Source organism: Electrona antarctica (genome assembly GCF_951216825.1).
Source record: "Electrona antarctica genome assembly, chromosome: 10".
NCBI classification, from domain to species: domain Eukaryota; kingdom Metazoa; phylum Chordata; class Actinopteri; order Myctophiformes; family Myctophidae; genus Electrona; species Electrona antarctica.
The window spans coordinates 48,404,288-48,429,836 of record NC_136791.1 but is presented as its reverse complement, the minus strand read 5'-3'; the positions used below and the strand labels follow the sequence as shown (position 1 = coordinate 48,429,836).

The following is a 25,549-nucleotide window of genomic DNA, read 5'->3' as shown; positions in this document are numbered from 1 at the left end:
ACATCTCCCCTTGTGTGTATTGTACGTATATTGTCTTGTTTTGTTTTCGGTTGTATGTATTGTCAATTGTCAGTCGTTTCGTTTTCATGTAAAATTCAATAAAACGTAAATTGAAAAAAAAGAAAGAGTGGGTGCATGGGTGGGCTTGGCTGAGGTGGGCTCGAGCTGAGATTCGATGGTGCTAAAAAAGATAGTGGGCGAATGCAGAGTTGGCAATTAACCCATTTTGACCTGAGATCAGATTCTAAAAATGTCTTCTACATCCTGACAGTTTTCTGAAAAAGCTGTGTTTCTATGTCAGTCGATTTTTCAAAAATAGCAGACCTACTACTGTATTAGTATACATATGACACGGTTGATGATGCTGCGTGTTTGGTCGTGTAAACTAATTGAAACTTTTAATTTGATTTATTTTTATTTGTTTATCTTGTCTATATCCTTGATTTATATTATGTTTCTGTGTTCATACATAATGTCCATGCATACGTATTCTGTTGTTGTTGCTTGTGTTTGTTTTTTCTGTTTTCTGTATTTGTAAAAAATCCAAATAAATACTGATCATAAAAAAAAAATAGCAGACCTACAAGCTGGCGCGCTATGAGCTTGTAGATCTGCTATTTTCCAATAGCTAAAGCATAACATAATGCTAACACCAAAAGGGGTTCCCGCCCAACATGGGTTAACGGCATGGAAAACCTGAACTTTGTACGGAAAAGATCTCGACCGCATGCAATGGCAGGATGAACTGGCCGCTGGCAGGAGTCGAAAAATACAGATAAGGGGAAGACAGAAGGGAGGAAGATGGCTGTGAAACGACACAAGGGTCGATAGTGGAATGTTTATCTTTCGTTAGATGCCCAACAAGTGCATCCACAATGTTTTCCAAAACCCATTGTGCACACACACACACACACACACACAACACCAGCATCACAACTTAACATCTGATGATGTGTTGACTGCTGAGGACTCGGGGGTTGAATTGGCTGGGATTTCAGCCTTTATTAACGATCAGTTGAAGGGTGTTTTTGTTATGGGAGTCATACTCAACTAATTTCATTCTTCACCCTGACGTCAGTCTATTGTTTAGAATTATGAGTGAAGGATGCTTTCATCATCTCCCCATCCAAGTGGGTCTATTGCCTGACCGCACAAGGTCCATTGCCATGACATCAGGAAGGTCATGGAGAAATGGAATATCCAGTTGTTGTTCAATGAAAATGATAGCACTGGCCCATATGCAGTGTTGGGCAGTAGCTAGCTACAAGTAGCGACGCTACATAGCTTAACTACATTTATCAGTACCGTGATGGTAGCGTCGCTCCTTTTGAACCAAGTAGCGTTTTCTGTAGTGTAGCTATTTTTAGACCCAAGTAGTGACGTAACGTCCAACAAACGCTATACGTTACAAATTTACTGTTAAATAAAGATGTGTGCGTGATTGTCCCGCATTTCAATGACTTTTCATGCGTCCCGCAAATTGAGACGTTGTCCCGCATTATGATAGACAGGCTCCAGTTTTCAAATGTGCGCTTTATCTGTGGGTCTGTCAGCGGACCTGCGGAGGCTGTCATGACAGGGCCAGGGGGCAGGCCGTGACTGTGTGTGTGTAGGCACCCTGGGCAAGACCTACGCTGAAAAGACTATCAGCGGAAGTTGCGGGATTTTAGCGGAAGTATTGCCCAAGGAAATGACGTTGATGCTTTACAAATCAGTTTACATTCTCCGCGAATGAAACAAGTGTTGTGATTGGTCGGGAAAATATCGTATCCGGGGGAAATACATCTGACGGATGTTCCGGAGGATACATCCACCCGATAGCTTCTCTGCCTTACGTTGTGACCAGGCTCTTCTTTTCGCAGAAAAGTAAGCCTGGGACCGAGGCTAGTGTGTAGGTAGGTAGGATTGGCTGTCAATCAAACAGCCGGGCAGAGAGGGGGAAATCAAATCAATGCGGTGCGGATAGTTTAGTGAACACCCACCAAAACAAAACAACGCACGAAACACGTGAGTTAGCGTCTTAGCTAAAACATGGAGGAGAAAGGGGAAGAAAATGAAGTGCAGTTACAACAAGCACAGGGAAACTATTTATCCGTGGGTGAAGAAGCCATGCAGTGCAAGGCATATTGAAAGAGTCTTCTGTAACATTTGTAATTAGAGTCGTTTCTCAGTGACACACGGAGGAGGTGAATAACGACGTGAAGCAACGTGTTGATCAAGAGGAGGCTTCACGGACACGTTTTAAAACAAAACAAGAAGAAAAGGTAACATCAGCTGAACTAACTAGTGTTTACCACACAGTACAACTGAGACTTTCAGACTTGTAATGGACAACATAAACACCTAAAAACACCTAAAAAGTGTATATCCTGGCTGTGCTGCTATGGTGGAGAAGTGTGTTTACAATTTAATTTATTATGAGTTGCCTCCAATGCTGACCAATTTTATTTTATTTTATCTTTTATTTATTTTACATGTATAATTTCAAAATAATTTGCAGTAGTTGGCTTTGTTAGGAGGAGGATACTTTGATAAAGTAAACATTTATTTATTGGTTCCTAATTGGTTGTAATTCATGCAGGGCAGGAATTTCACGGCGGCCACGGCGGCCATGGCCGTCGTTGCCCCTCTCTTTGGCCGTGTGCCCCTCGAAAAAGTATATGCCCATACGGCCACCGTGGCCGTGGTGCCCCGACCGGCGCCCACAGAAGTTCATTTTACCGTTTATCGCAATTTTCCAGTCATTACGGTAACCAATGTTCCCCTCACGTCCCGCGCAGAACAAATCTGTGTTGTAGTTGTGTTGCCATTTGCAAAGTGGTTTGATTATTTTGCGGTACTTTGCCTTAATAACTACCCCCGCTGCCGCTGGTCGTCATGACGCGCGCATACACACACACACACACACACACACACACACCCGCACGCCTCCTCCTCCGCGCCACACATACACGCACTGACAGAGTAAACAGAGGGCATTTAGCCCACACGCTGCCTACTAGTGTAGCTAATCTAGCTATCCGGTCAAACTGCAACTATCACTCAAAACAAAACAATGTTTCCTACAGTTGCGACAGTGTGGCGGTCCTACGTCACATGTATTAACGTTGGTCGGACATGGTCCAGCTGATTTCCTTTTGTCTAATGCGAAACAGCGTGGCTGTCCATACAAGGAGGAGATCTACCGAATCTATCTAGCCCACCAAAACAAACATAAATGTACTTTTGCGTCGCATTATGGATAGCGACAGAAAGACACCATGGATATAATTAAACAATTGTTCCCCTGTGCACAGCACACACTGTCTCCAGGTAAGAACAAAAAACTGATTTGAAGCTGCACTTTCACTTTGTGTTGACTTACTGCAGAGTCCTCAGTCCTGCAGCGGTGCAGCCCCACAATGGAGAAATTATCTTATCTGTCACTAACCTCTCTACAATGCCATGTTATTCAATATATTAGTTTAGCACAAAATATAGGCTTTTTTAAACCAAGCCCTTATTCAAAAGTTATGTAGGCTGTCATTGTATTTTATGTGAATTAACTCACAGTTTAACCCAATGATCCTCAGCCATTTAAATTTCAAGGACCCCCAAATTAAATTTATATTAATTAGCCTAGGGTGACAGCCTGACAGGGTCCTAGGCCATTTCATTATGATTTTCATCTCTGGACTGGGTCCCCAAAACATGTTTACAATATTTTACAACAGTAGCTACTTATATTTTGTTATTTAAAGCTGTGATTATTTATTTAAGAAGCACTGTTCTGAACCAATGTTCATCGGAAAATCATTTTTTAATTGATGGCCTTCATGCCCTGGCACTTGGCCTTGTGCCCTTAAAAAGTTGACCACACTAAAGGCCAAGTGGCCTTGCCCCTAAAAGGATGAAATTCCAGGCCTGAATTCATGCCTTCACAATCAAATCAAAGCCCCTTGGTTGGTTGGTTGGTTGGTCGGTCCAGGTCTATTGTCCTGTTTTTCCAATAATAGTTCATTTAAATGCATAGTAGTTCTATTATAGTTATTATCATCATAGTCCTATTATGTGCTACTGAATCAACCAGATGGCAAAGCATAGATATGCTATGTGAGGGGCAGAATAGAAATGTCTAATTGAGGAATAGAAATGTTATTATTTTTGTTTTCGTATACACATTATTAACGCGCACGACACAACCCTGCATGTGTCCCACACAAACACACTCTTTGTCCCACATCTGGTTAGTTGGGATCTGGTCACCCTATTGGTTGGTTTAGATAAGAAGAGTCTGACGACCGCAAGGTACATTAATACAAGTAAATGTGAAAAAGTTGACACCAAAAGCCAGACAGAGGGCTTGTTTCCAGTTTGTTTTTTAATAAACAATCAAACTCAGCATTTTTGCCTGCCTATTTGTTCGGTGGAAACTTGATCATGAAGTTGATAAAAACATGAATAAAAAAAAGTAGTGTCCATGTAGCTAGCTACTTTTGCCATGTAGCTTATAGTGTAGCTTGCTACAATTCTCTGGGGATAGCTTCCGTTGTAGTTGAGCTATTTTAATAGAGAGTAACTGGTAGTGTACTACATTTTCCAAGTAGCTTGCCCATCACTGCCCATATGTGGCCCGCAGAGTTCCGAAAGGCAGAGCAGAAGTGCATTAATGATATAATATTGCAATTATACAACAGTTACCCTTAAAACTAAGATAATCGCTAAAGAAAATATCATAATTTTGAAATGACAGATGTAGCCACTACGACCACAAATGTCCCAAGAAACTAGCTAGCCTAGTCACTGAGTCTGTGGCGCTCCGGGAGAGCAGCACAGCTGATATCTTTGTTTTGATTAGCCGCTAATATCGTCTTTTATTCTGATCAATGATGCAGTCAAAGCTATTAGAACAGAACTGAATGGGCTGCAGGCCGGATGTGGTCGAAAAACTATTACAAAATATTCTACCAACCGGTCAACACTAATATTGTGTCCAGAGATCCCAGTATCCTAAACTTCCTTAATTCCCTTTCCAAATTAACTTTGCCGACTGGCCTTGCCCCGTCACGATTCTGATGTCTTGCTTAATAACACTTGTTATTTTGCTTTCTGGCTGGGCGTGCTAAATCAGCAAACACCGAATGGGAATGTGAGTGTTTTTTTTTTGCTGAATGAGACAGCCAACAGACTATGGGAAATTATGTCAAAACTTGAAAGGAATCGTAGTGATGCGTTTCTTTGTTGTAAGTAAAAGGAACAGCTGTCCTGGCAGGGCGAGGTGACGGTATAGTACTGTACCTGCTCTCCAGATGGGTGAGGTGACGGTATAGTACTGTACCTGCTCTCCAGATGGGTGAGGTGACGGTATAGTACTGTACCTGCTCTCCAGATGGGATTGTGATTTCAGCTTCAGTCTCTGCATATGAAATTGAGAGAGAATGTTGTGTGTGTGCCAAAATGTGTCTGTGAGTGTGTACTTTACTTGAATCTCTAAGATGTGCGTGTGTGTGTGTGTGTGTGTGTGTGTGTGTGTGTGTGTGAGTGTGAGAGAGTGTGTGTGCGCGCGCGCGTGCATTTCAGAACACCTCACTGACCCGGCCCAGTTGTTTGGATGGCACAGCCAAAGAAAGCTCACTCTCACTCTCACCCTGATTACACTTTTGTTTGTTTCATTTGTCACACATTTGGACGGCATGTTTGATTAATGAGCCGGTAAGAAGGACATTACATCACCGTGGCTGCCTCGTCAGGGCACTGCTCAGCACATGTTGGAGACGGAGAGACAGAGAGCGAGTGATGTAAATAAAACACTCATATTGGTGTTGCCTCTGGGGGTTCGCATTGATTTAGACAATGTTTTTGTTGTTTTTCCTTGTCAACCTTCAGTGCAAGTAACATTGCCGTTGCCATGAGAGAGTTTGACTCTTATGTTTGTTGTGGTTTGTTTTGGGAGGCCGAGTGACTCGCTGAGGTTTTCTGTAATTCTGTGGTTGGGTGATGCAGTTATGGTTTATTTTGGTTTATCACTTTTAACAGCGGTCTACTTCTTAAAGGACTATATTATACTAATGGCTTTCTTTTTTAATTTTGTGTTTTGTTTATATTTTATCCAAAGTCATTAAAATGATGTCATGGATGTTTGAAATTTGTTTCTTTCCAGGGACTCTTTTTCAGTCAATTATTTTTTACCCCCTTTTCTCCCCAATTTAGCCTGTACTGTATGCCAATTCCATCCCACACATTGCCACTGATATTGTGACCTACTGGACCACCCGTCAGTGAGGACCAAGGGGCCAGTGAGGCTCTCCAACGTTGAAGCACTGGGCCCTAGTGGTAAGAGGAGGGACTGCAGGCGGACCCGTGGAAGTATGATGAGGAAACCCCGTGCAGCTGGGCTTTAACGTTGAGCGCGTTTGCACTTCCGCATTTGGGCACCAAAATTTGGTGCCCAAATCGAAAAAAAGGCGGAAGTAGAAGGCTCTTCTGGGTGCTTCAAAACGCCACTGAGCAACTTCCACTGATATGAATTGCAGGGGGGCGGAGCTTCGCGCCAGTTCAGTCTCTATCCTTCTTTATACTCTATGGTGAGGACCCCCAATGGGAGGACACAGCACCTCCATCCTACTCCTCCCGCCTCAGCCTATAGAGCGTTGCAGTCCCGCCCCCTTTCAGGACGACGCCAGGCCCAGGAAATAGTTTCCAATGCAGTTTTCCCATAGACATTTCAAAACGTATTTATTTAAAGACCTTTTAAGCGTCGTACAAAGCCAACTCTTGTCGTGACAAATCATGACAACAAACACAATATTTTGGACCAAACAAATAATTACAAAGAAGAAAAACAACAAAAAAAGTTTTCTTCTTCTTTCTAATTATTTGTTCAGCCCGAAAAATTGTTTTGTTGTCATGATTTGTCACGACAAGAGTTGGCTTTGTCCGCTGCGTAAACGTCTTTAAATAAATACTTTCTGAAAAGTCTATGAGGAAAATGAACGGGGATTTATTTTCCGGGTCTCTCGAGGGGGCGGGACTGCGATAGGAGTACGTGTGGTGAGGGTGACAGAGATCACCATCCCCGCTTGGCTTCCCTCCCCCTGACACGGCCAATTGTGTTCTTATAAACGCTCGGCCAAACCGTTGTATGCACCACAGTGGATTGGAACCCTTGGACTTTACTTTACCGGCTGCGCCACCAATGCTCCCTTCAGGGACTATTTTCAATTTGAACGGTCAAATCAAAGAGTGCTTTAATAAATACATTAAAGATAACATAAGTTTGACAGAAAATACCCACGCAAATTAACCCATTTTGACCTGAGATCAGATTCTAAAAATGTCCTCTACATCCTGACAGTTTTCTGAAAAAGCTATGTTTCTATGTCAGTCGTCAGGCACGCTATGAGCTTGTAGATCTGCTATTTTTCAGTAGCTAAAGCATAACATAATAGTAACACCAAAAGGGGTTCCCGCCCAAAATGGGTTAATAAATACATTAAAGATAACAGAAAGTTTGACAGAAAATACCCACGCAAATTAAGCGTGTTGGATTACCTACTGCACCTCGAGCACAGGTCTCGGCAAGTTGATTTTTATACCGTATTGAAATCAAACAAACTATGGAAAACCATGGAAAAAAAGTATACTGTAAGATATAGTCAATGGGATATGGGCAATGTCAGATTGCCGGTATGGTTCTGGATGACACGACTCACGATACATGAAACTTGAATGCATACTTCAACATACTTACTGTTGAAGTCCTGCCATGTGTAAGGCAATTCCTTATCATATTATTTGTACAATAATTGTGAATAATAGCCGACACAGTAGGCGTTAGTGTTAATTTAACCCATTCTGGGCGGGAACCCCTGTTATGCTTTAGCTATTGAAAAATAGCAGATCTACAAGCTCATAGCGCGCCACCGAGTGGCGCGCTACGAGCTTGTAGATCTGCTATTTTTGAAAAATCGAAGAACCACCGACATAGAAACATAGCTTTTTCAGAAAACTGTCAGGATGCAGAAGACATTTTTAGAATCTGATCTCAGGTCAAAATGGGTTCATTTAACTGTATGTACAAATGGAAGTGAATAGTTCCATTTGTACACTCTTGTAGTTAAGATTTGACATTGTATGGTCCAAATGGAACAGTATAAGAAACCCATACCTCTGGCTCTCCACAGTCACATTCCTCTCCTTCCTCTACGTAACCGTTGCCACACTTCTGTCCGCCGTAGAGCACCTTCACCTCAGGCATGTTGTACAGACACATGCCTACGCCTTTCTCCAGGCTGGCCGCCAGGTCCTTCTTACTGCATGTGCTGAACACTGTCGGGAAGGGATACCTGATGGAGGAAAAGACCAATAACCCAATTAGGGCTGACGTCGAAATAAAAAAAAAAAGTTTGCTCTGAAAGAATATTATATTCAAAAGATTTGTGCCGCATTTTTACGATTTTTCAAAAATAGCAGACCTACAAGCTCGTAGCGCACCACTCGGTGGCGCGTTATGAGCTTGTAGATCTGCTATTTTTCAATAGCTAAAGTGTAACATAATGCTTAGTTAAAACACCAAAAGGGGTTCCCGCCCAGAATGGGATAATAATGAAATAAAGGAAGGAAGGAAGGAAGGAAGGAAGGAAGGAAGGAAGGAAGGAAGGAAAAAGCTACGCAAGCCACATTTAGTTGTAAAGCACATTTCAACAAAAGGCAATTCAAAGTGCTTCACACAAAACATTAAGACATTGTTTCTCTACCAATGGTCCATTATGTCTACTTGTGATTTAAAAGAACCGACACGAGTGCTGTAGCAGACTTGAAGGAAGGAAGGAAGAAAGAAAGAAAGAAAGAAAGAAAGAAAGAAAGAAAAAAAAAACCCTCCATCATTCAGAATCAAAGTAACTGTGGGACGAGGGGATTTGAATGAGAGCGATGAAGATGACTCACACGTCTGCCACCCCGACTGGTAAATAAAAAGGCTCTTGTTGGGCTTGACACACATTTCAATGGTTTACCGACATCAGTTGAGCCTCCAAATCAGCACAATCTTTTCTATGAACATGCGTAAATAAACCAAAAAATCACACTCGTGTGAACTGAGTGGTGTAAGGTATTATATAGCCTGATCAGCTGTGGTCTGACGTAATGTCTGACGTAATGAAATCACACCCGTGTGAACTGAGTGACCATAGCAACCATGCTCATTTTTTTGGTACGAACAAACACGTGGACACGTAAACTAACAAAGCCAGTTGTTGGAGTGGTTACACCACTCACACATGTGCAGCACGCCAAAGTACTTGAAAGCCACATCGTCAAAGGACAGGCGCTTGCGTGTGTGTGTGTCTGTGTGTACTTGGATGTGGTCCCCGTATATTGGCTATAGCAATTGTGAAACCACATAATTTCGACCGCATTAATTTCGCTCCCTGGGACCGCTTACCTGAAACGCTGAGTAATGTCTAATTTAGCGAGGGCAGAAATTGGATTTCATATTGAGAATGAGGGACGTTATGAATCTAGAGATGAAACTGTCTGATCTGCCTGTAACAGCCGTGGTCCCCGGGGGGAGTGCTCGCTCTGAGATTCTCTGTGTCTAGTATAAACCAAGGACAAGAGAGCAGAAATAAATCGAGCAGAGGAAGAGGAAGAGGGAGACATGGAACAAATTACTTTGGACAAGCAGGAGAGGGAAAACAGAAGGGAGAACGCGTGGAGAGCTAGAAAAGAGAAACACAAAAGATCCAGAGATACAGATGGAAGGGCAGCGATGCAGAGACAGAGTGATGAAGACCTCTAAAGGGAATGAGAGTGAAACAGAGAGAGTGTGAGGAAAATGTCTACGGCGTAACATTTAACTCTGAAAGTCTACAAATTGAGCCGTAAAATGGACAATTGCGGGTCAAGAGTTAAATTAGTCAGAAATTGTACACAGTCAAATCCTTAGTGTATTTAACTGTCAAAAACCCTGTCAAATGAACACGGAAGACATTAAATAGCAAAAAAGTTGAACAAAATGTATGCTGTTTTCTAGGGCTATGAATATTGACTTGGATAGTGTACTTATAACTTCCTCAGATGGATCCACGATTAAGAGGGTCTCTGAATATAAATATCTTGGCATCTGGATTATGACGATAAACTTTCTTTTAAATTTCATATTGTTGATCTAGTCTCCAAACTAAGACAAAAACTAGGTTTTCTGTATAGCAATAAATTCTGTTTTCCAAATTCCAGTAAAAAAGCTATTATTGAGACCACTTTCCTCTCGGTCCTGGACTACGGGGACATCATTTATAGGTCTGCTGCTCCTTCACTTTTAAAGCGGCTAGACACTGTCTACCACTCCGCCTTGCGGTGGACTACTAGTGATAGTTATGGTACCCACCACTGTGCACTTTATGAGAACTCAGGTTTATCCTCTCTGACTGAGAGACGAGATAAGCATTGGCACCTATTTTTTATATAAAGCCATTGCTGGGATGCTGCCTGAGTCCCTGACTATATTTGTTCCATGATGGAACTGAACAATTATGTAGGCTCGGGGATCGTTTGGTTTTGCCTGAAGGCTGTTGTGCTTGGATGACGCGGTGTTGTGGTGCGTCAGTGTTGATGTTGTTAACTTGTTGAGAGGAGGCTTCAATAAACAGAGCGACGGGTGGCGTTCCCATGATATAACTCCTTGTCATCTGTCCTTATAAAGAAGGACAGATACCTATCAGACCCGCTCTAGTAATTTCTTAAGGCTCAAGGTTCCTCAAGCCCAGACAGAGTTGGGCAAGACAGCTTTTTCTGTCAATGGCCCAACTTCATGGAATGAACTCCAAAACTCCTGAAAACTGAGCTCCCTGCCATCCTTCGGTCAGTTCAGTTCCTGCTTCAATTGATTTATTTTACTGATGGTTGTTCTTTGATGTATTGTTTTGTGACTGTATTTTATGTATTGTAACCTCGGCTATGTTGAAAATGAGGGCTTGCCCTCAGCTGTATTCAGAGTATAAATAAAGGTGAGAAAGAAAGAGAAAGAAATGTGTAAAGATGAGTATAAGTTAAACTCCTTTTGCAATTGTGTCCTACACTGTCACCTGTTAACCCATTCTGACCTGAGATCAGATTCTAAAAATGTCTTCTACATCCTGACAGTTTTCTGAAAAGGCTATGTTTCTATGTCAGTCGTTCTTCGATTTTTCTAAAATAGCAGACCTACAAGCTCGTAGCGCGCCATTCGGTGGCGCGCTATGAGCTTGTAGATCTGCTATTTTTCAATAGCTAAAGCATAACGTAATGCTAACACCAAAAGGGGTTCCCGCCCTTAAAGCCAGCCGATTAGACTGACAGTATGAACATAAGGACCACAGCGCACACAGACACTGAGACACACATACTTTGCATGACAGCAACATGACTGCTTGAACTGCATGGACACAGTAATGCTCTGGCAGAATGAAAACGTCTCTATTTATGATTTATCTGATTTATCGTACAACTGTGTTCCGTGCCGGAAACAGCAAGATGTACAAGCTGCTATTTTTGGTGCGGGATACTGTTAAATCAGGCTTACACTCATGCATCGTGTGAAGTCTCACAGTACATTGTTGTGTCAAACACACAAGATTAGCGTTGTGGCCAAAATGCTTTTGGCCACAACGCAACAATGTCTTGTATGTAATTTTGATGGTGTAATGGTATTTGGCTGTTACATTGATATGACACATGTTTTGTATATTTAAAGTAGTCTATTTAACAGTTTGACTGCCGCTAATTGTTTAATCCAGTGTTCCACAGCGCGTAAAACGCTATACCCGACATTTGTTTAATGCGTTTAATTCGCCGTTTTAAAATAATTAAAAATACATTTTATTAAAGAGATTTATCCGGGACCTGATGACGAGGCCGTCACGTTATGATGACGAAACCGGAAATCAAGTTATCATCTGGGCTGCTAGGGCTTCTGGGAAATTGAGCCCAATGCAAGTGAACGGGGGATTTGTTTGGACTACAACTTGCTCTGCACTGTGGTTTCGTTCCGCATTCATGCTCAGCACATGGCCGCTGGTGCGTCTGATCATAACATGATCGTTGTTGCTAATACTTCAGCGTATGCTCTAAAGGTAATACATTTAACTTTTTTAATATTGGAATAAGGAATATTACACAGTACATAATGTTTTTAATTATAAACCCATGTATGGTATTTATCGTGGATGATGGAAGTGCACAGTACATGTCCATACGTATACATGGATATGACAGTCACAGTATACCTTCATATTCCAGCCCTACAGGAGATTATTTGAGCGGGGCTGTCAGCAGACATGGAGTTGTACAAAGGATGCGCAGCTGGCATACAGGATTACAGTAACAGTAATGCTCCCTTTGTACTCCATCATGTGGCGGTATATCGTACACCAAAAATAGCTGATCTACAAGCTCACAAACGCGCCGCGGACGGGTTTACACCATCTGGTGGGTCTTCTTAACCCATTCAGGCCTGACGTCGAAATTAAAAAAAATAATGTTTTCTAAATCATGACAATTTTCGGAAAGATTTGAGGCACATTTTAACGATTTTTCAAAAATAGCAGACCTGTTCATAGCGCGGCACTCGGTGCTATTTAGCTATTTTTCAATAGCTAAATTATAACATAATGTATGTAACCACCAAAAGGGGTTCCCGCTATTCAATTGTGACGGAGCCCACAATGCTTTCAGTCAACAGGGACGTTTTGTGAAAATTCAACATGACTGGTAATGAATGGCCTTAGTATTTTGTACTGTTGTGTAAGGGAGCGTTTGTAATGTTGCCTCTTTTCATGAGTGTTCTCCTTACCCACTTAAGCTCTCGTGACAAATGGCAAAAATATCCAATCTAGAAGCCCACAATGCATCACAATACATTCAGAGCATGAAAAAAATTATCTTTTTCTTCTTCTTCAATTAAACAGGAAATCTTCGCCTATAATGATGACATCCCAAAATAGGACGCCTTGTTGAAAGTGCTTAAGTGGGAGTGGAGATAACAGGAGGTGAAAAAATGAAAAACAAAAAACTACAACAACAAAAAACAAAAAATGCTTTTGTTCTCTCCCCGGAGCACCATGCAATTCTTTTCAAATTAAGCAACATAAAAACAACACCCTAACAATGTTGTTTTCAGCCTCGGGATGAAAACAACATGGTCCCTTTCACACAGCATGTACTGCCTCAGGAGAGTGTCACCCACTTGAAGATCTGTCCTCATCTGCTCCCTTAATCCACCTGCTCATGCTGTTGGAATCTGTTTACCACCGTATGCTTCATTCATACTCTGTTGTACTGTATGCTGATGATGTCACTTGCTGAAAATAGGCAAATCTACAAGACAACACGTTGCATCTGCGACACCTCGTGAGTTGTAGCACCGTCATGTGACAAAGTATATATATGGCTTATCGCATGCATGCCCACAAACACGTATATACCCCTATAAAATAGAGCTTTTCTGTACCGTGCACACCACCCACACACCAAATCAAGGACGGATGGGGCTTTGTAGATCAAACCAGAGCATGGAGAATATGGGAAACCGTTGTAAATCGCATGGCCTGCCACTGATAAGAACGGAACAGGTGGTGGATTCCAAGCGAGCGGCTGTGCGAGAGAGAGAGAGAGAGAGAGAGAGAGAATATATTGAGAAACAACGCTAGGCGTTGCTTAACTCCACTAGTTGTGGGAAACAAAGCAATCTGCTAGGTGCCAGATGAACACCTCTCCTCTCTGTCTGACGTAGGGCGGGGGGAGGCCTGCTGGGGGGCATCAGCTCTCTCTCATTTTACCCTCTCAAAAGCCTCCAATTCTCTTCGGTAATATTCTCTCTCTATCCCTCACGCACAGGGGAGCTCTCCCCCCCCCCCCCACACACACACACACACGCACACACACACAATTTAAACGTTCTAAATTCGTGCCCTCACACACAGACACATACATACTATACAGTACACCGTTTCTATTATTACAGCTGAGGCCACACACCTGATATGCCGTCCAGGAAATTAGCCAAACAGCTAATGTGTAAATAATACGTATAGCTAGGTTATCCCTGGATAACATAATGCCTGAAACCCTATAGGTTCTTTCCATGTGTGGTTAGCAACTCTGGGATTTAAAGTACCAGGGCAGATACATGATGTCATCAGAAAGGGATGGGTCCCTTGAAAATCTTTCAAAAATAGCGAAAATACCAATACAGTACATATAATCTATAGCTTATAAGCATGTAACGATACACTCAACTCACGATACGATACGTATCACGATATGAGGTTCACAATACGATTTTTCACGATATTTCCAAAAATCTTTTTTTTGTGATTTATCTCCCCCCCCCAAGCTTTTTTCACAATTTTTATTTAACTACATTGCAAAAGTAGCATTACTTTTCATGTAAAATTACTTAATTTCTGTGCAACAACTGTAAACAAGCTTTCTTGTTTAAACCTAGCTCGAGTTAACAGTTTAAGGACCCCAGACGGAGATCACCGTCAAGTTCAAGTTCACCGTCAGTTGCCCGAGACGGAGATTGATAAATAGGACGGAGGGTAATGATATCAAAACCGGTCCCATCGCTCCACAGCCTAGGAGCGCTTGTTGCCCAATCCTCGGTGTTGCAGTGACACGTCATCGAACATTTAGCGGACGAAAACAAAAATCTTAAAACGTTCATAACTCGCGATCTAAATCATCCCGTCTAATTATGAAAAAATATCCTGTGTTAGACGGTGCTCCGCGGTCCAGTCGCTAGTCGCGATAGATTTATTCTTACCTCCCGTTGTTGTCGATCGACTCTAGAGTGGTGTGGCTATTGTTAGCTGCTACACAGACATTCACAACAACTTCCGGTCCCCCGGTAAAAGTGGTCCGGGCGCTATAAATGATGGGCACATTTTATTAATGGATTAAATAGGTCCGGGCCCTCAAGGTGTTAACATGTGGCATCTTAGGATAGATGTAGACCTATTTGACAGTGCAGAAACATAATTGCCTTCCTTGATGTATTAATAGCATCAATTAACGACCATCACCTGGGCACAGTCAGACACATACAGCTCCCCTCTGCAGGCCTCTACTACTGGAAGTGACTGCATGGAGTCTGTCTCATTTCTCTCCAAAAGCACGTGAATATGATGGAATATGATTACAGTTATTTTTTTTATCGATTTTTATTTTTGAGTGGTGCAACCACTCCAAGGAACAGCAATGTCTGTGTTAACCTATGTTTGTGTGTGACTATGTTTGTGTGTGACTCACTCATGAGTACCAGTAGGGGCGTTGTTGTGCCAGAAAATGAGAGAGAGATAGTGCTGCACTGTTGCCTGCTAATGAGAGAGAGGGGGGGGGGGGGGGGGGGGGAGAGTTGCACCACTCAGTTCACACGGGTGTGATTTTTAATAAATCGATACATATCGTCGGGATATAATATCGATATATCGCGATATACGATATATCGTTACATGCCTAATAGCTTATAGATTGGTTAATGGTTACAAGGTCTGAGCAGCCTGCTGCCATATCGACTGCCATGCAGCATGAAAGGCAGTCAATACACTGCATAAATAACATATTCAGACCCATTTATGCTGCTAAAGATCATACTTATTAACCCATTAACCCATTTAGGCCGGACGTCAAACTTTTAAACAATTCTTCGAAATCCTCCAGTTTTCTGAAATAAATATTTTAATTTTTTTTCAAAAATAGCAGACCTACAAGCTCGTAGCGCGCCACTCGGTGGCGCGCTACGAGCTTGTAGATCTGCTATTTTTGAATAGCTAAAGCATAACATAATGCTAACACCAAAAGGGGTTCCCGCTCAAAATGGATTAATATGCCGATACGTGGACCGATGGCCGAGAGAGATACTGTATGATGGTATCTCAAAATCTCAGTGGCAGGCTGTATCATTTCTACTGGTGCGGGTGGCTCATCAGAGAATGGATTTGCTACGAGGGAAAGAGAGCAGCCCTGGTAATATTATCTGAATTTGAACTACGAGGCTGCCCACAGAATGTTGTAGGCATTAACATTTTCATTAGGATCATTTAAAAAGGGCAAGTGCAGGAGTCTCCCTCACCGTCACTCTTTAGCCTCACTCTCCATGTGATTAAATCTTTCGCTGGGCCGTAACAGTGGCTAATATGTGACTGGCTGACTCACTGACTGTGTGATGATCAAGTTATAGTAATTGTCAGCCGGTTGGCCTAGCAACGGACGAGCCAATCACAGAGCAGTCTCACTGTATCTCCTGAATGAAGGCTCTGTCCACAGTAGCATGGATATTTTGCAAAAAGTATTTTACTCTACATTTGGGCCTCTCATCCACACGCATATTTTTCAAAAATGATTCAAAAGTGAAGATTTTCAAGAAGGTGCAAAATGGAGCTGATGATGATGATCATGTCACAGATTATGTGCCGATTGTTGGGAACTACATTATTGTATGGGAAAGGAAACAATAATGTAGTATAGCATACTGGGTCATTTATGTTTGGTCAACAATGTTAGGACCAATTACCAACTTATCATTGTTACATCAACTGCATCACTTTACTGGCGACTCGTGGCGAGCAAGACCGTCTGCTCAGACGCAGTAATCCAATATTACTTAGTCCACTATGTCCACCAGATACTACTGTTTTGGATTAACCCATTTTGGGCGGGAACCCCTTTTGGTGTTAGCATTATGTTATGCTTTAGCTATTGAAAAATAGCAGATCTACAAGCTCGTAGCGCGCCACCGAGTGGCGCGCTACGAGCTTGTAGGTCTGCTATTTTTGAAAAATCGAAGAACGACTGACATAGAAACATAGCTTTTTCAGAAAACTGTCAGGATGTAGAAGACATTTTTAGAATCTGTCAAAATGGGTTAACCCTATCTGTGACCTCCCCTTTGCTGTACAGTATAGCTCTGAACGGCTGTGGGAATTGGTCACATAGCATTGCCATTCTGAATTGGGGGGGCTGGGCGAACTGGTCTCCTTTTGGCCCATTTCCAAACGTATCAAAAATGTTGAAAGTAGTCTACAGTTTGTATATACAGTATTGTCTTTGGTAAAGATGGAGTGGTAAACAAAAACAAAAAGAAAGGCTGTGAAACAACCTTATACATTCGTTTTTTTGACAGATTTGTTGAAGCGTGTTCCTGATCCGCTGCTGATCAAGAATGTGCTCCCGTGATCAATGCCTTTCTGCGCACTGAATATCTTTCTTTTTTGTCTTTATATATACACAGTATGTTAAAAGTACTGTATTTCTTTTTGCCTACATGCCCAAAATAGAGTGGCCAGGTAGAATGTGCTTTAGCAGAGGCCCCAAACCCAACAATTTCCAACAGACATCTGCATTCCACCTGCAGTACAATAGCTTCCTCTGAACCTCAGACGCAGAGGTGCTTTCAGACAAAGACATCACTCACCCTCCATCACTTAAACAAACTAACAATAAGTCAAAAGCTCCCTCGTATATCGCCATGTAGGTCATTTTGTTTCTTAATAAAGCGGTCGCCTCTGGGCCTGACGTCCACCCTGGGCTCCCGCTGCGTCTCACTTCTCTGCCCAATGACACGTGCCGCCGCAGCCCCTCTGACTGCGGCTAACCATCCAAAGCAAACCCCTTTGAACCCTCCGCCAGTCTATCCCCAAATGACGCAAATCTTAGCACAACAGTTTCTTCAAAATACCCACAGCAAACTCTTCATATTGCCTGCTTCGTCCATCAAAGCTTTGTGCATTGTCAAGATTTGTGAGTGGCACAAAACCCTTGTGGCCGTCGTACCTGTGTCACTGTCATCCATGACGTCTAACTCTCAAACAATAGCTTAACCCATTCTGGGCGGGAACCCCTTTTGGTGTTAGCATTATGTTATGCTTTAGCTATTGAAAAATAGCAGATCTACAAGCTCATAGCGCGCCACCGAGTGGCGCGCTACGAGCTTGTAGGTCTGCTATTTTTGAAAAATCGTGAAAATATTTATTTCAGAAAACTGGAGGATTTAGAAGAATTCTTTTTAAATTTCGAGGTCAGGCCTGAATGGATTAATTGTTTTTGACATTTTCTCGCTGTCACTCTTTTTCATTCCGTCTCTCATCTCTGTCTCTCTGCATGCGTCTATCTTTCTGTTCTTCCACGGAAGGAAGATAAAAGAACCTCTGGTTCCTCGAGCCGCCGCCGCCTGTCTATCAGGACATCAAGTGCCTCTCTAGGGGCTCTCTGCATGCGGCTTGCTCTGTGATTGCGGTTGGCAGCGCCACGGATAATCACGTCATTTAGATTCAGTCTGTCGCCCTCTCCATTAGCGAGTGTTTGAGTGCAGAGCATCACCAAACACAGAGCTGAGAGCTCGTTGATGTACAGACACCGTTACATACAGCCTGGTCATGCTTTAAGCCACTGGTTCCCAAACACTGAGTGTTCGGGACTCATTTGCGGGTCACGGACCCATTGTATTTTTCCTAAAATTTGTTTGAATTATTATTATTTCAAATATATTCATATTTTCAAAAAACATTCTCAAAAAAGCTAAATCTTTCATGAATAAAAAAACCGCAAATTCAATAATTTTTCAGTAATTTCATGAATTTTTTTTAAAAGAAATCCATTCCATAAATTCTAAACCAAATGTTTAGTGAAATAGGCTACACAGCAGTGTTGTTTTTGGCAGCACATTTCTATTTTTACTTTAGTCATAGTCTTTGGAATAAAACTTAATTTAGTTTAGTCATATTTTAGTCACCTGGAATGTTTTAGTGTTAGTCTAGTTTTAGTCGACTAAATATCATAAGATTTTAGTCGACTAAATTGAAAGTTGATTTAGTCGACTAAAATGTATTTTGTTGGGCCCTGATGCCGTCATAATGACAGATTTTACATTTGCTGAAACTAGCCGATCTACAAGCTCACAACGCGTCGCGCTGCGACGCGTTGTGAGCTTGTAGATCGGCTATTTTCAGCATGCAACCAAGTGAAGAATGACTTATCCTGGATTTCTTGTCCACTAGTCCCTTCCTAACATTTTAGACGAAAACATCTAATATCTCTTTTCACTAGTTTGGGTCCCGGGCAAACATCTAACATCTCTTTTCACTAGTTTGGGTCCCGGGCAAACATCTAACATCTCTTTTCACTAGTTTGGGTCCCGGGCAAACATCTAATATCTCTTTTCACTAGTTTGGGTCCCGGGCAAACATCTAATATCTCTTTTCACTAGTTTGGGTCCCGGGCAAACATCTAATATCTCTTTTCACTAGTTTGGGTCCCGGGCAAACATCTAATATCTCTTTTGGGAAACACGTTTGGGAACCACTGTGCTAAGCTACTTTTTTTATTTATTCATTCATTTCCAAAATGACACAAACAACAAGAAAAATCTAACCAAAACCAAAACTAGAAAAAATGTATAAATGCATACATAGAGAGAAAAATAAATGATTCAGATTTGTATCACAGCTGCGCAATACACTAAGAGAATCCTTAGGCGCTCATCAGCGTATACTGTACACATTACGAGTAACGGCTGACTGCAAGTGTGCTGCTCAGTCAATCTATGACAGCTAAAAGAAAAAAATCTAATAATGTTGAGAGACTCTCGTTATATACGTCAAAAAAACACTTGAAGTCATTCTTCCGAATCCTCTACTGTACGTGGCGCCCTGAGATGAGCTATCTTCACCCGACGACTAGCTGAAATGAAGACACCAATCATTTTCATGCCTCAGCAGAATTGCTGTTGTTCTGGAAGGAATGTTGCATGACGGCCAGAGGATGATCTGGCTGCTGCTGCCAGCTTTCTGCACACATGCATGCACACACTACATACTGTATATACACAATGCCGGTGGGTAGACATACTGTAGCCTAGTATTTAATGACATTTTATGTCCATAAAATACTGTTTCTATGTCAGTCGTTCTTCGATTTTTCAAAAATAGCAGGCCTACAAGCCTCGTAGCGCGCCACTCGGTGGCGCGCTATGAGCTTGTAGATCTGCTATTTTTCAATAGCTACCTATGGGCCTATACAGTGGGAGACAAAAACGGAAAGAAAGAGAGACAGAGGGGGAGAGAGAGAGAGAGAGAGAGAGAGAGAGAGAGAGAGAGAGAGAGAGAGATTTCCACTATTTTCAAGAACACCTATTTTTCTTTCCATTTTTAAAGATAAAGGTCAGTTGAGCTTTTCTGGGACAATTCCGACGGGAAAGAAGCGTAGTTTATTCTTTTTTTAATACCCTCGTTCCAGCAGTTTGGTGGCATTTTCAGAAGATGCCCTCGCAGCAGGCCACCCACATTTTCCTTCCTGTGTGTCCCCACTTGCTTCGTGAGCACATAATTGCGCGTCATTTGACTGTTTCGAATGGCATTTTTCCAATGACAGCAGTGAATCACGTGTGCGCGCGCGCACACACACACACACACACACACACACACACACACACACACACACACACACACACACACACACACACACACACACACACACACACACACACACACACACACACACACACACACACACACACCCCCCCCCCCCCCCACCCGGGACCGACCCTTCAGCTGACTGTGATGAATCTCTTACAGATGCCACACGCCCCACCATGTCAGATCTACACAGTGTTTGACTTGCACTATAAATGGTAAATGGTGCATTTATATAGCGCCTTTATCCAAGGCGCTTTACATAGATTGTGCATTACATTCACCCATTCACACACACATTCATACACCGATTGCGGCGGAAGCCATGCAAGGTACCAACCAGCACATCGGGAGCAATTTGGGGTTCAGTGTCTTGCCCAAGGACACTTCGACATGTAGACAGGAGGAGCCGGGATTCGAACCGCCGACCCATGGATCATTGGACGACCTGCTCTACCTCTTGAGCCACAGTCGCCCACTATGATGACACTGACTCTACCGAGTGTACCGAGCACCATTTAGAATAAAACAGTGAGGAAACGGCAGGCCTTTCCTCATTTCCAATTCCAAATGTCAATAACACACATGCGGCATGTGGGGCACCCCTCCGACCTATAAACACTTTGCTCTGTTTCAGGCCTGTTTGTTTTGTCGACCTCTCTTCTCTCCTATGCCCTCCGTCTTTCCCGTCCTCGGAAGAAGCCTGTGGAATCTATCGCCAACATGACCGACGTCATGTTGGCCTTACAGTACCCAGCTGCATCAGATAAAACAAATTGGCATCAGACCCATGGGGTGAAAGCCGGTGTTACACTTTGGTTACGCCTTATCTGCCTTGCTGTTTACTAAAGGAAGAGTCACATGCGGCCCGTCACCTGCGGCAGCCGTTATCACAGCGACCCAGGCAACAGGGGCGGGAATGCTAGAGCAAGCAGCCCTGAGGTCTATGAGTGTGCGTGGATGTGCATTTCAGTGTTGAAATTGACAGAATTTGATTACCGTTTTAGTCGTAGTCTTTTGAATAAAATTGCATTTAGTTTTAGTATATTTTCTATTTCTCAGTCATCTATTTTTTTTTTTTTGTGTAGTTTGAGTTGACTAAATATCATACGATTTTAGTCGACTGCGATCGACAGATGACTTAGTCGACTAAAATATATTTTGGCGTCGTAATTGATTGCTTGCTGAAAATAGCCGATCTAGCACAACACCCGAGCGCAACCAAGCATACAATGACTTGTCTTAGTTCTACTGGATCTCTTCTCCACTGGTCCCTCCCTGACATTTAGTCTAGTTTTTATTTGTTGACAAAAAGATCAATATAAATGTTGTATTAGTTTTAGTCATCATAGCTGAGTTTTTATTTTGTTATGTGCCAGGAGGATAGTCTTTATGGATGTGTGTGAGTGAGCATGCACTTGTCAGTGCATGTGCGAGAGCGAGCCTTCATCATCTCAACCCCCCAGCAAGACCAATTACATGACATAAACAAAAAGGGAGACACCGGGATAAATGTTTACACGTGATAATGATCACCTCTGCACAATTGGCAAGCAGCCTTTAATCTTTCAGCGAGAGCAAGGTGATGGTGGACTGGTTAATTTATTCGTGAGATACTTGAGATGGCAAGCGGGCACTTTGTTGGCATACATACAATTTAGCATGCATTTCCGGGTCCTGCTAGTCGTTGTGGGCATTGCTTGAAAACGGCATGCCTTTCTGAGAAGGAGTTTTAAAGTCAGTAGCCTCAAAATGACACAGTGGATTTGACATGTCTGGTAAAACTGTTTAGGGACAATTTGTTGGGGCAGATGACATGAATCCCGAGTGAAAGCAAACAACCCTGCCAAATCCGGCAGAGAGACATAAGGGGGAGAGAGAAGGGAGAGAGAAGGTAGGGATTGGGTGTGCCATATCCCCGAACGGTTATGGACTAGTAATGAAAATCTAATTAACATGGGAACAGCTTGTGAATCTCAGTCTTCATGAAGCCAGTATGTGTCGTCATTTCTCCAAATCTGGGCAAGGTTTCAGCCTTATCAGAGCCCCATTGACCTACATTATAAAATTAGGAACATGAACTGAAAGTAGTTCTGTGATGGCCTACTGTCAGAGTGCAAACAAAGCTAGGCTCTTATCAGTCAAGCTGTTTTGAGATTAGCTCTGGTCACGGACGGACTAGTCTCTCAAGACAAGACTGTTGACTCGCAAATTCAAAGGGAAAAGAGGGCGATGTTTTTCCTTTATTTTTTGCCGATGGGTTCTCAGATTGTGGACGGACAGACAGACAGAAAGACAGACAGACAGACAGACAGAGACCAGTGATGTTTTCGTCGACTAAAACTAAGACTACCTTTTTCCACTGACGAAAACTAAACAGAAACTACATGAAAACTAAGCTATGATGACTAAAACTAAGACTAAATATACTGACGATTTCGTCAACAAATAAAAACGAAATGTTAGGAAGGGACTATAGTGGACAAGAGATCCAGTATAAGTCATTTTACACTTGGTTGCATGCTGAAAATAGCCGATAGACTAACACTAAAACATTCCAGGTGACTAAAATGTGACTGAAACTAAATTAAAACTATTGAAGAGACTATGACTAAAACTAAAATCAAAATGTGCTGCCAAAAACAACACTGACACAGACACACAGACACACAGACGCCATATTATAGACAGCTAGCCTCCTGCAGCCATGCCATAGAACATCATCATTAGCATGTTAACAGCGTGTTGTGGAACAGGCCTGTTGGTGTCTCACCCTGTGGAGGGGGTCATGATGCAGCCACCACGGTCCACCGTCATCCTGCAGCCACAGCCTCGCTCAGGGGTGTCGTGGTTCATGCCGAAGTTATGTCCCAGCTCGTGAGCTAAGGTCACCGCGGCACCCAGCGGGTTCTCCGAGTGATCCTGCAAAATTAAGAAAACAAAAGACAATGACGATAATAATTAAAAAAAAAATATTTTTTTTAATGATTTTTTTTGTGGCTTTTGCCTTTATTTTATGGAGGGACAGACAGTAGGCTGACAGGAAATGGGGAGAGAGATGGGGGGGAAGACATGCAGCAAAGGCCGCCGGGATCGGGAGTTAAACCCGCGGCACACTGCCAGACTGGACCACCAGCCAAGGTGCCTGGACCACGAGCCACGGCCCAGGCCAATAAAAAACATTTTGTATTGTAATTTCATTCATTGCACACAGCTCATGTTTTACCGCATATACTGTGCATTGGTAGCAACAACAAAGTATCCTCGACGTAGACAAACTCAAGTCGGTTTGCTCCACCGTTAAAAGCTGCCCAAGGTTACAAAGTAATAGGCCACAGGTCTAGTATTAAGTATATTATCGCTTTATTAAAAATAATAATCAGAAGGAATTTGTTCAAACTCCAAAGTCCAAATGCAGTTCCCATAACTGTCAATCCAAAGTGCACCCTTGCTGTCATTCAATTATCCATTCTGCTCATGGAGACCAGACTCCATCACATGGCGTCTGTCTTCTTTAGCCCCGCGGTCCCAAACACAGTGGCTGCTGCCGGTACAGAAGCAGTGACTGCTGGGATACTTCCATCAACCTACAGCTCTTCCACTTCGCTGCTGAACAGATAAGCCAGACAACTGTCCTTCACATGCAAGAAGGACACAAGAGGATGAAGGTTGAAATCGAAACCGCTCAAAGCACTTATGCACTTTTAGGCCTGACCTCGAAATTTAAAAAGTTTCTTCTAAATCCTCCAGTTTTCTGAAATAAATATTTTCACGATTTTTCAAAAATAGCAGACCTACAAGCTCGTAGCGCGCCACTCGGTGGCGCGCTATGAGCTTGTAGGTCTGCTATTTTTCAATAGCTAAAGTATAACGTAATGCTTAAAACACCAAAAGGGGTTCCCGTCCAAAATTGGTTATGCTTCGCCTATTTGATAAATAGTTCACAAAGAATTTTGAAACTTTTTCGCGATTACGACATGCCCATAATAGGGATGACAGGGTTAGCATGGTTAACATCTGCATAGGGAGAGAGACAGAAAGAGAGAAGGGGAGGACAATAACTAGAACGCTAGATGGAGAGGAGGACGGAGAAGATGAAAGGGAGAAAGAATTAATGGCTTTGAGCTGCATGACTTTGTAAGGAATTTTGCTCCCCCGTATGCCTAGTGTATATTGTGGAAGTGACAATAATAACTGATTCTGCTATATAAATTATGAACATTATTATTCATAATATTAACATTATTTTAATGCCATACAGATGGATGGCAGAACCAAGACTATGCTGTTGTAAGAAGCAGAATAGCGATTGTGTACACATTGAACCAGTATCAATTATAAAACCATGCCAGGGATAAACGCACATGCAAATATACAAAGTTACACAACATATTTGTAACTTGAGTCGAAGCCACTTCAACTTATTTATAGCTAGTTGAAGTGGCTTCGCGTGAGCGCACACCAGCACGCGCACACGAGCACACACACACACACACACACACACACACACACACACACACACACACACACACACACACACACACACACACACACACACACACACACACACACACACACACACACACACACACACCTCAGTGTTACCTCAGTGTTATTACAGTACACGCCTTCATTGTAAAAAAAATGATTACCATCTCAGAGAAATATAGCTCAGTGTAATCGATAGTGGGGGTAGAGATGTCAAAGGAAATAGCTGAACACACAACACAGTATATGATATACGCTGGATGACATTTCTGCCATTTGAACCCAGTATGAACCCACTGTATGTACACACACACACACACACCCACGTCATTCAACAAGCCCGGTGATCTGTCTTCTATATGTCTCTGTTTCTGCAGACCCCTCCTACGTGGTGATAGGCTCCACCACAGAGCTCCAAGTGTGGTCTCTGCATGTGCTCCTCCGTTGGGAGTATTACGTGCATGAGAAAATCACATGATGTTTCCCTTCGGCGGGAGGGTCATGTGTGTCAGGGTCGACGTAAAGCAGAGCTGTTTCTCTCTGCCGCTGATTACAGAGCTATACGTACGTCGTGGGACTCGCTTCCTGCCTTCAGAAAAGGAAGGATGGGAAACGACGTCTGGGCCTCTGTCCTC

At 42.6% G+C, this 25,549-nt stretch overlaps 1 protein-coding gene across 1 annotated transcript in view; it reads right to left on the bottom strand.

The window, feature by feature from the left end:
* Positions 1-25,549, bottom strand: part of adam12b (ADAM metallopeptidase domain 12b) — a 163,472-nt gene that overhangs the window by 33,115 nt on the left and 104,808 nt on the right. The window contains exons 11-12 of the mRNA XM_079511702.1: positions 23,200-23,348; positions 8,147-8,324 (exon numbers count right to left, since the gene is read on the bottom strand). Coding sequence (XP_079367828.1) covers positions 8,147-8,324; positions 23,200-23,348 — 327 coding nt within the window. The remainder of the gene's footprint in view (positions 1-8,146; positions 8,325-23,199; positions 23,349-25,549) is intronic.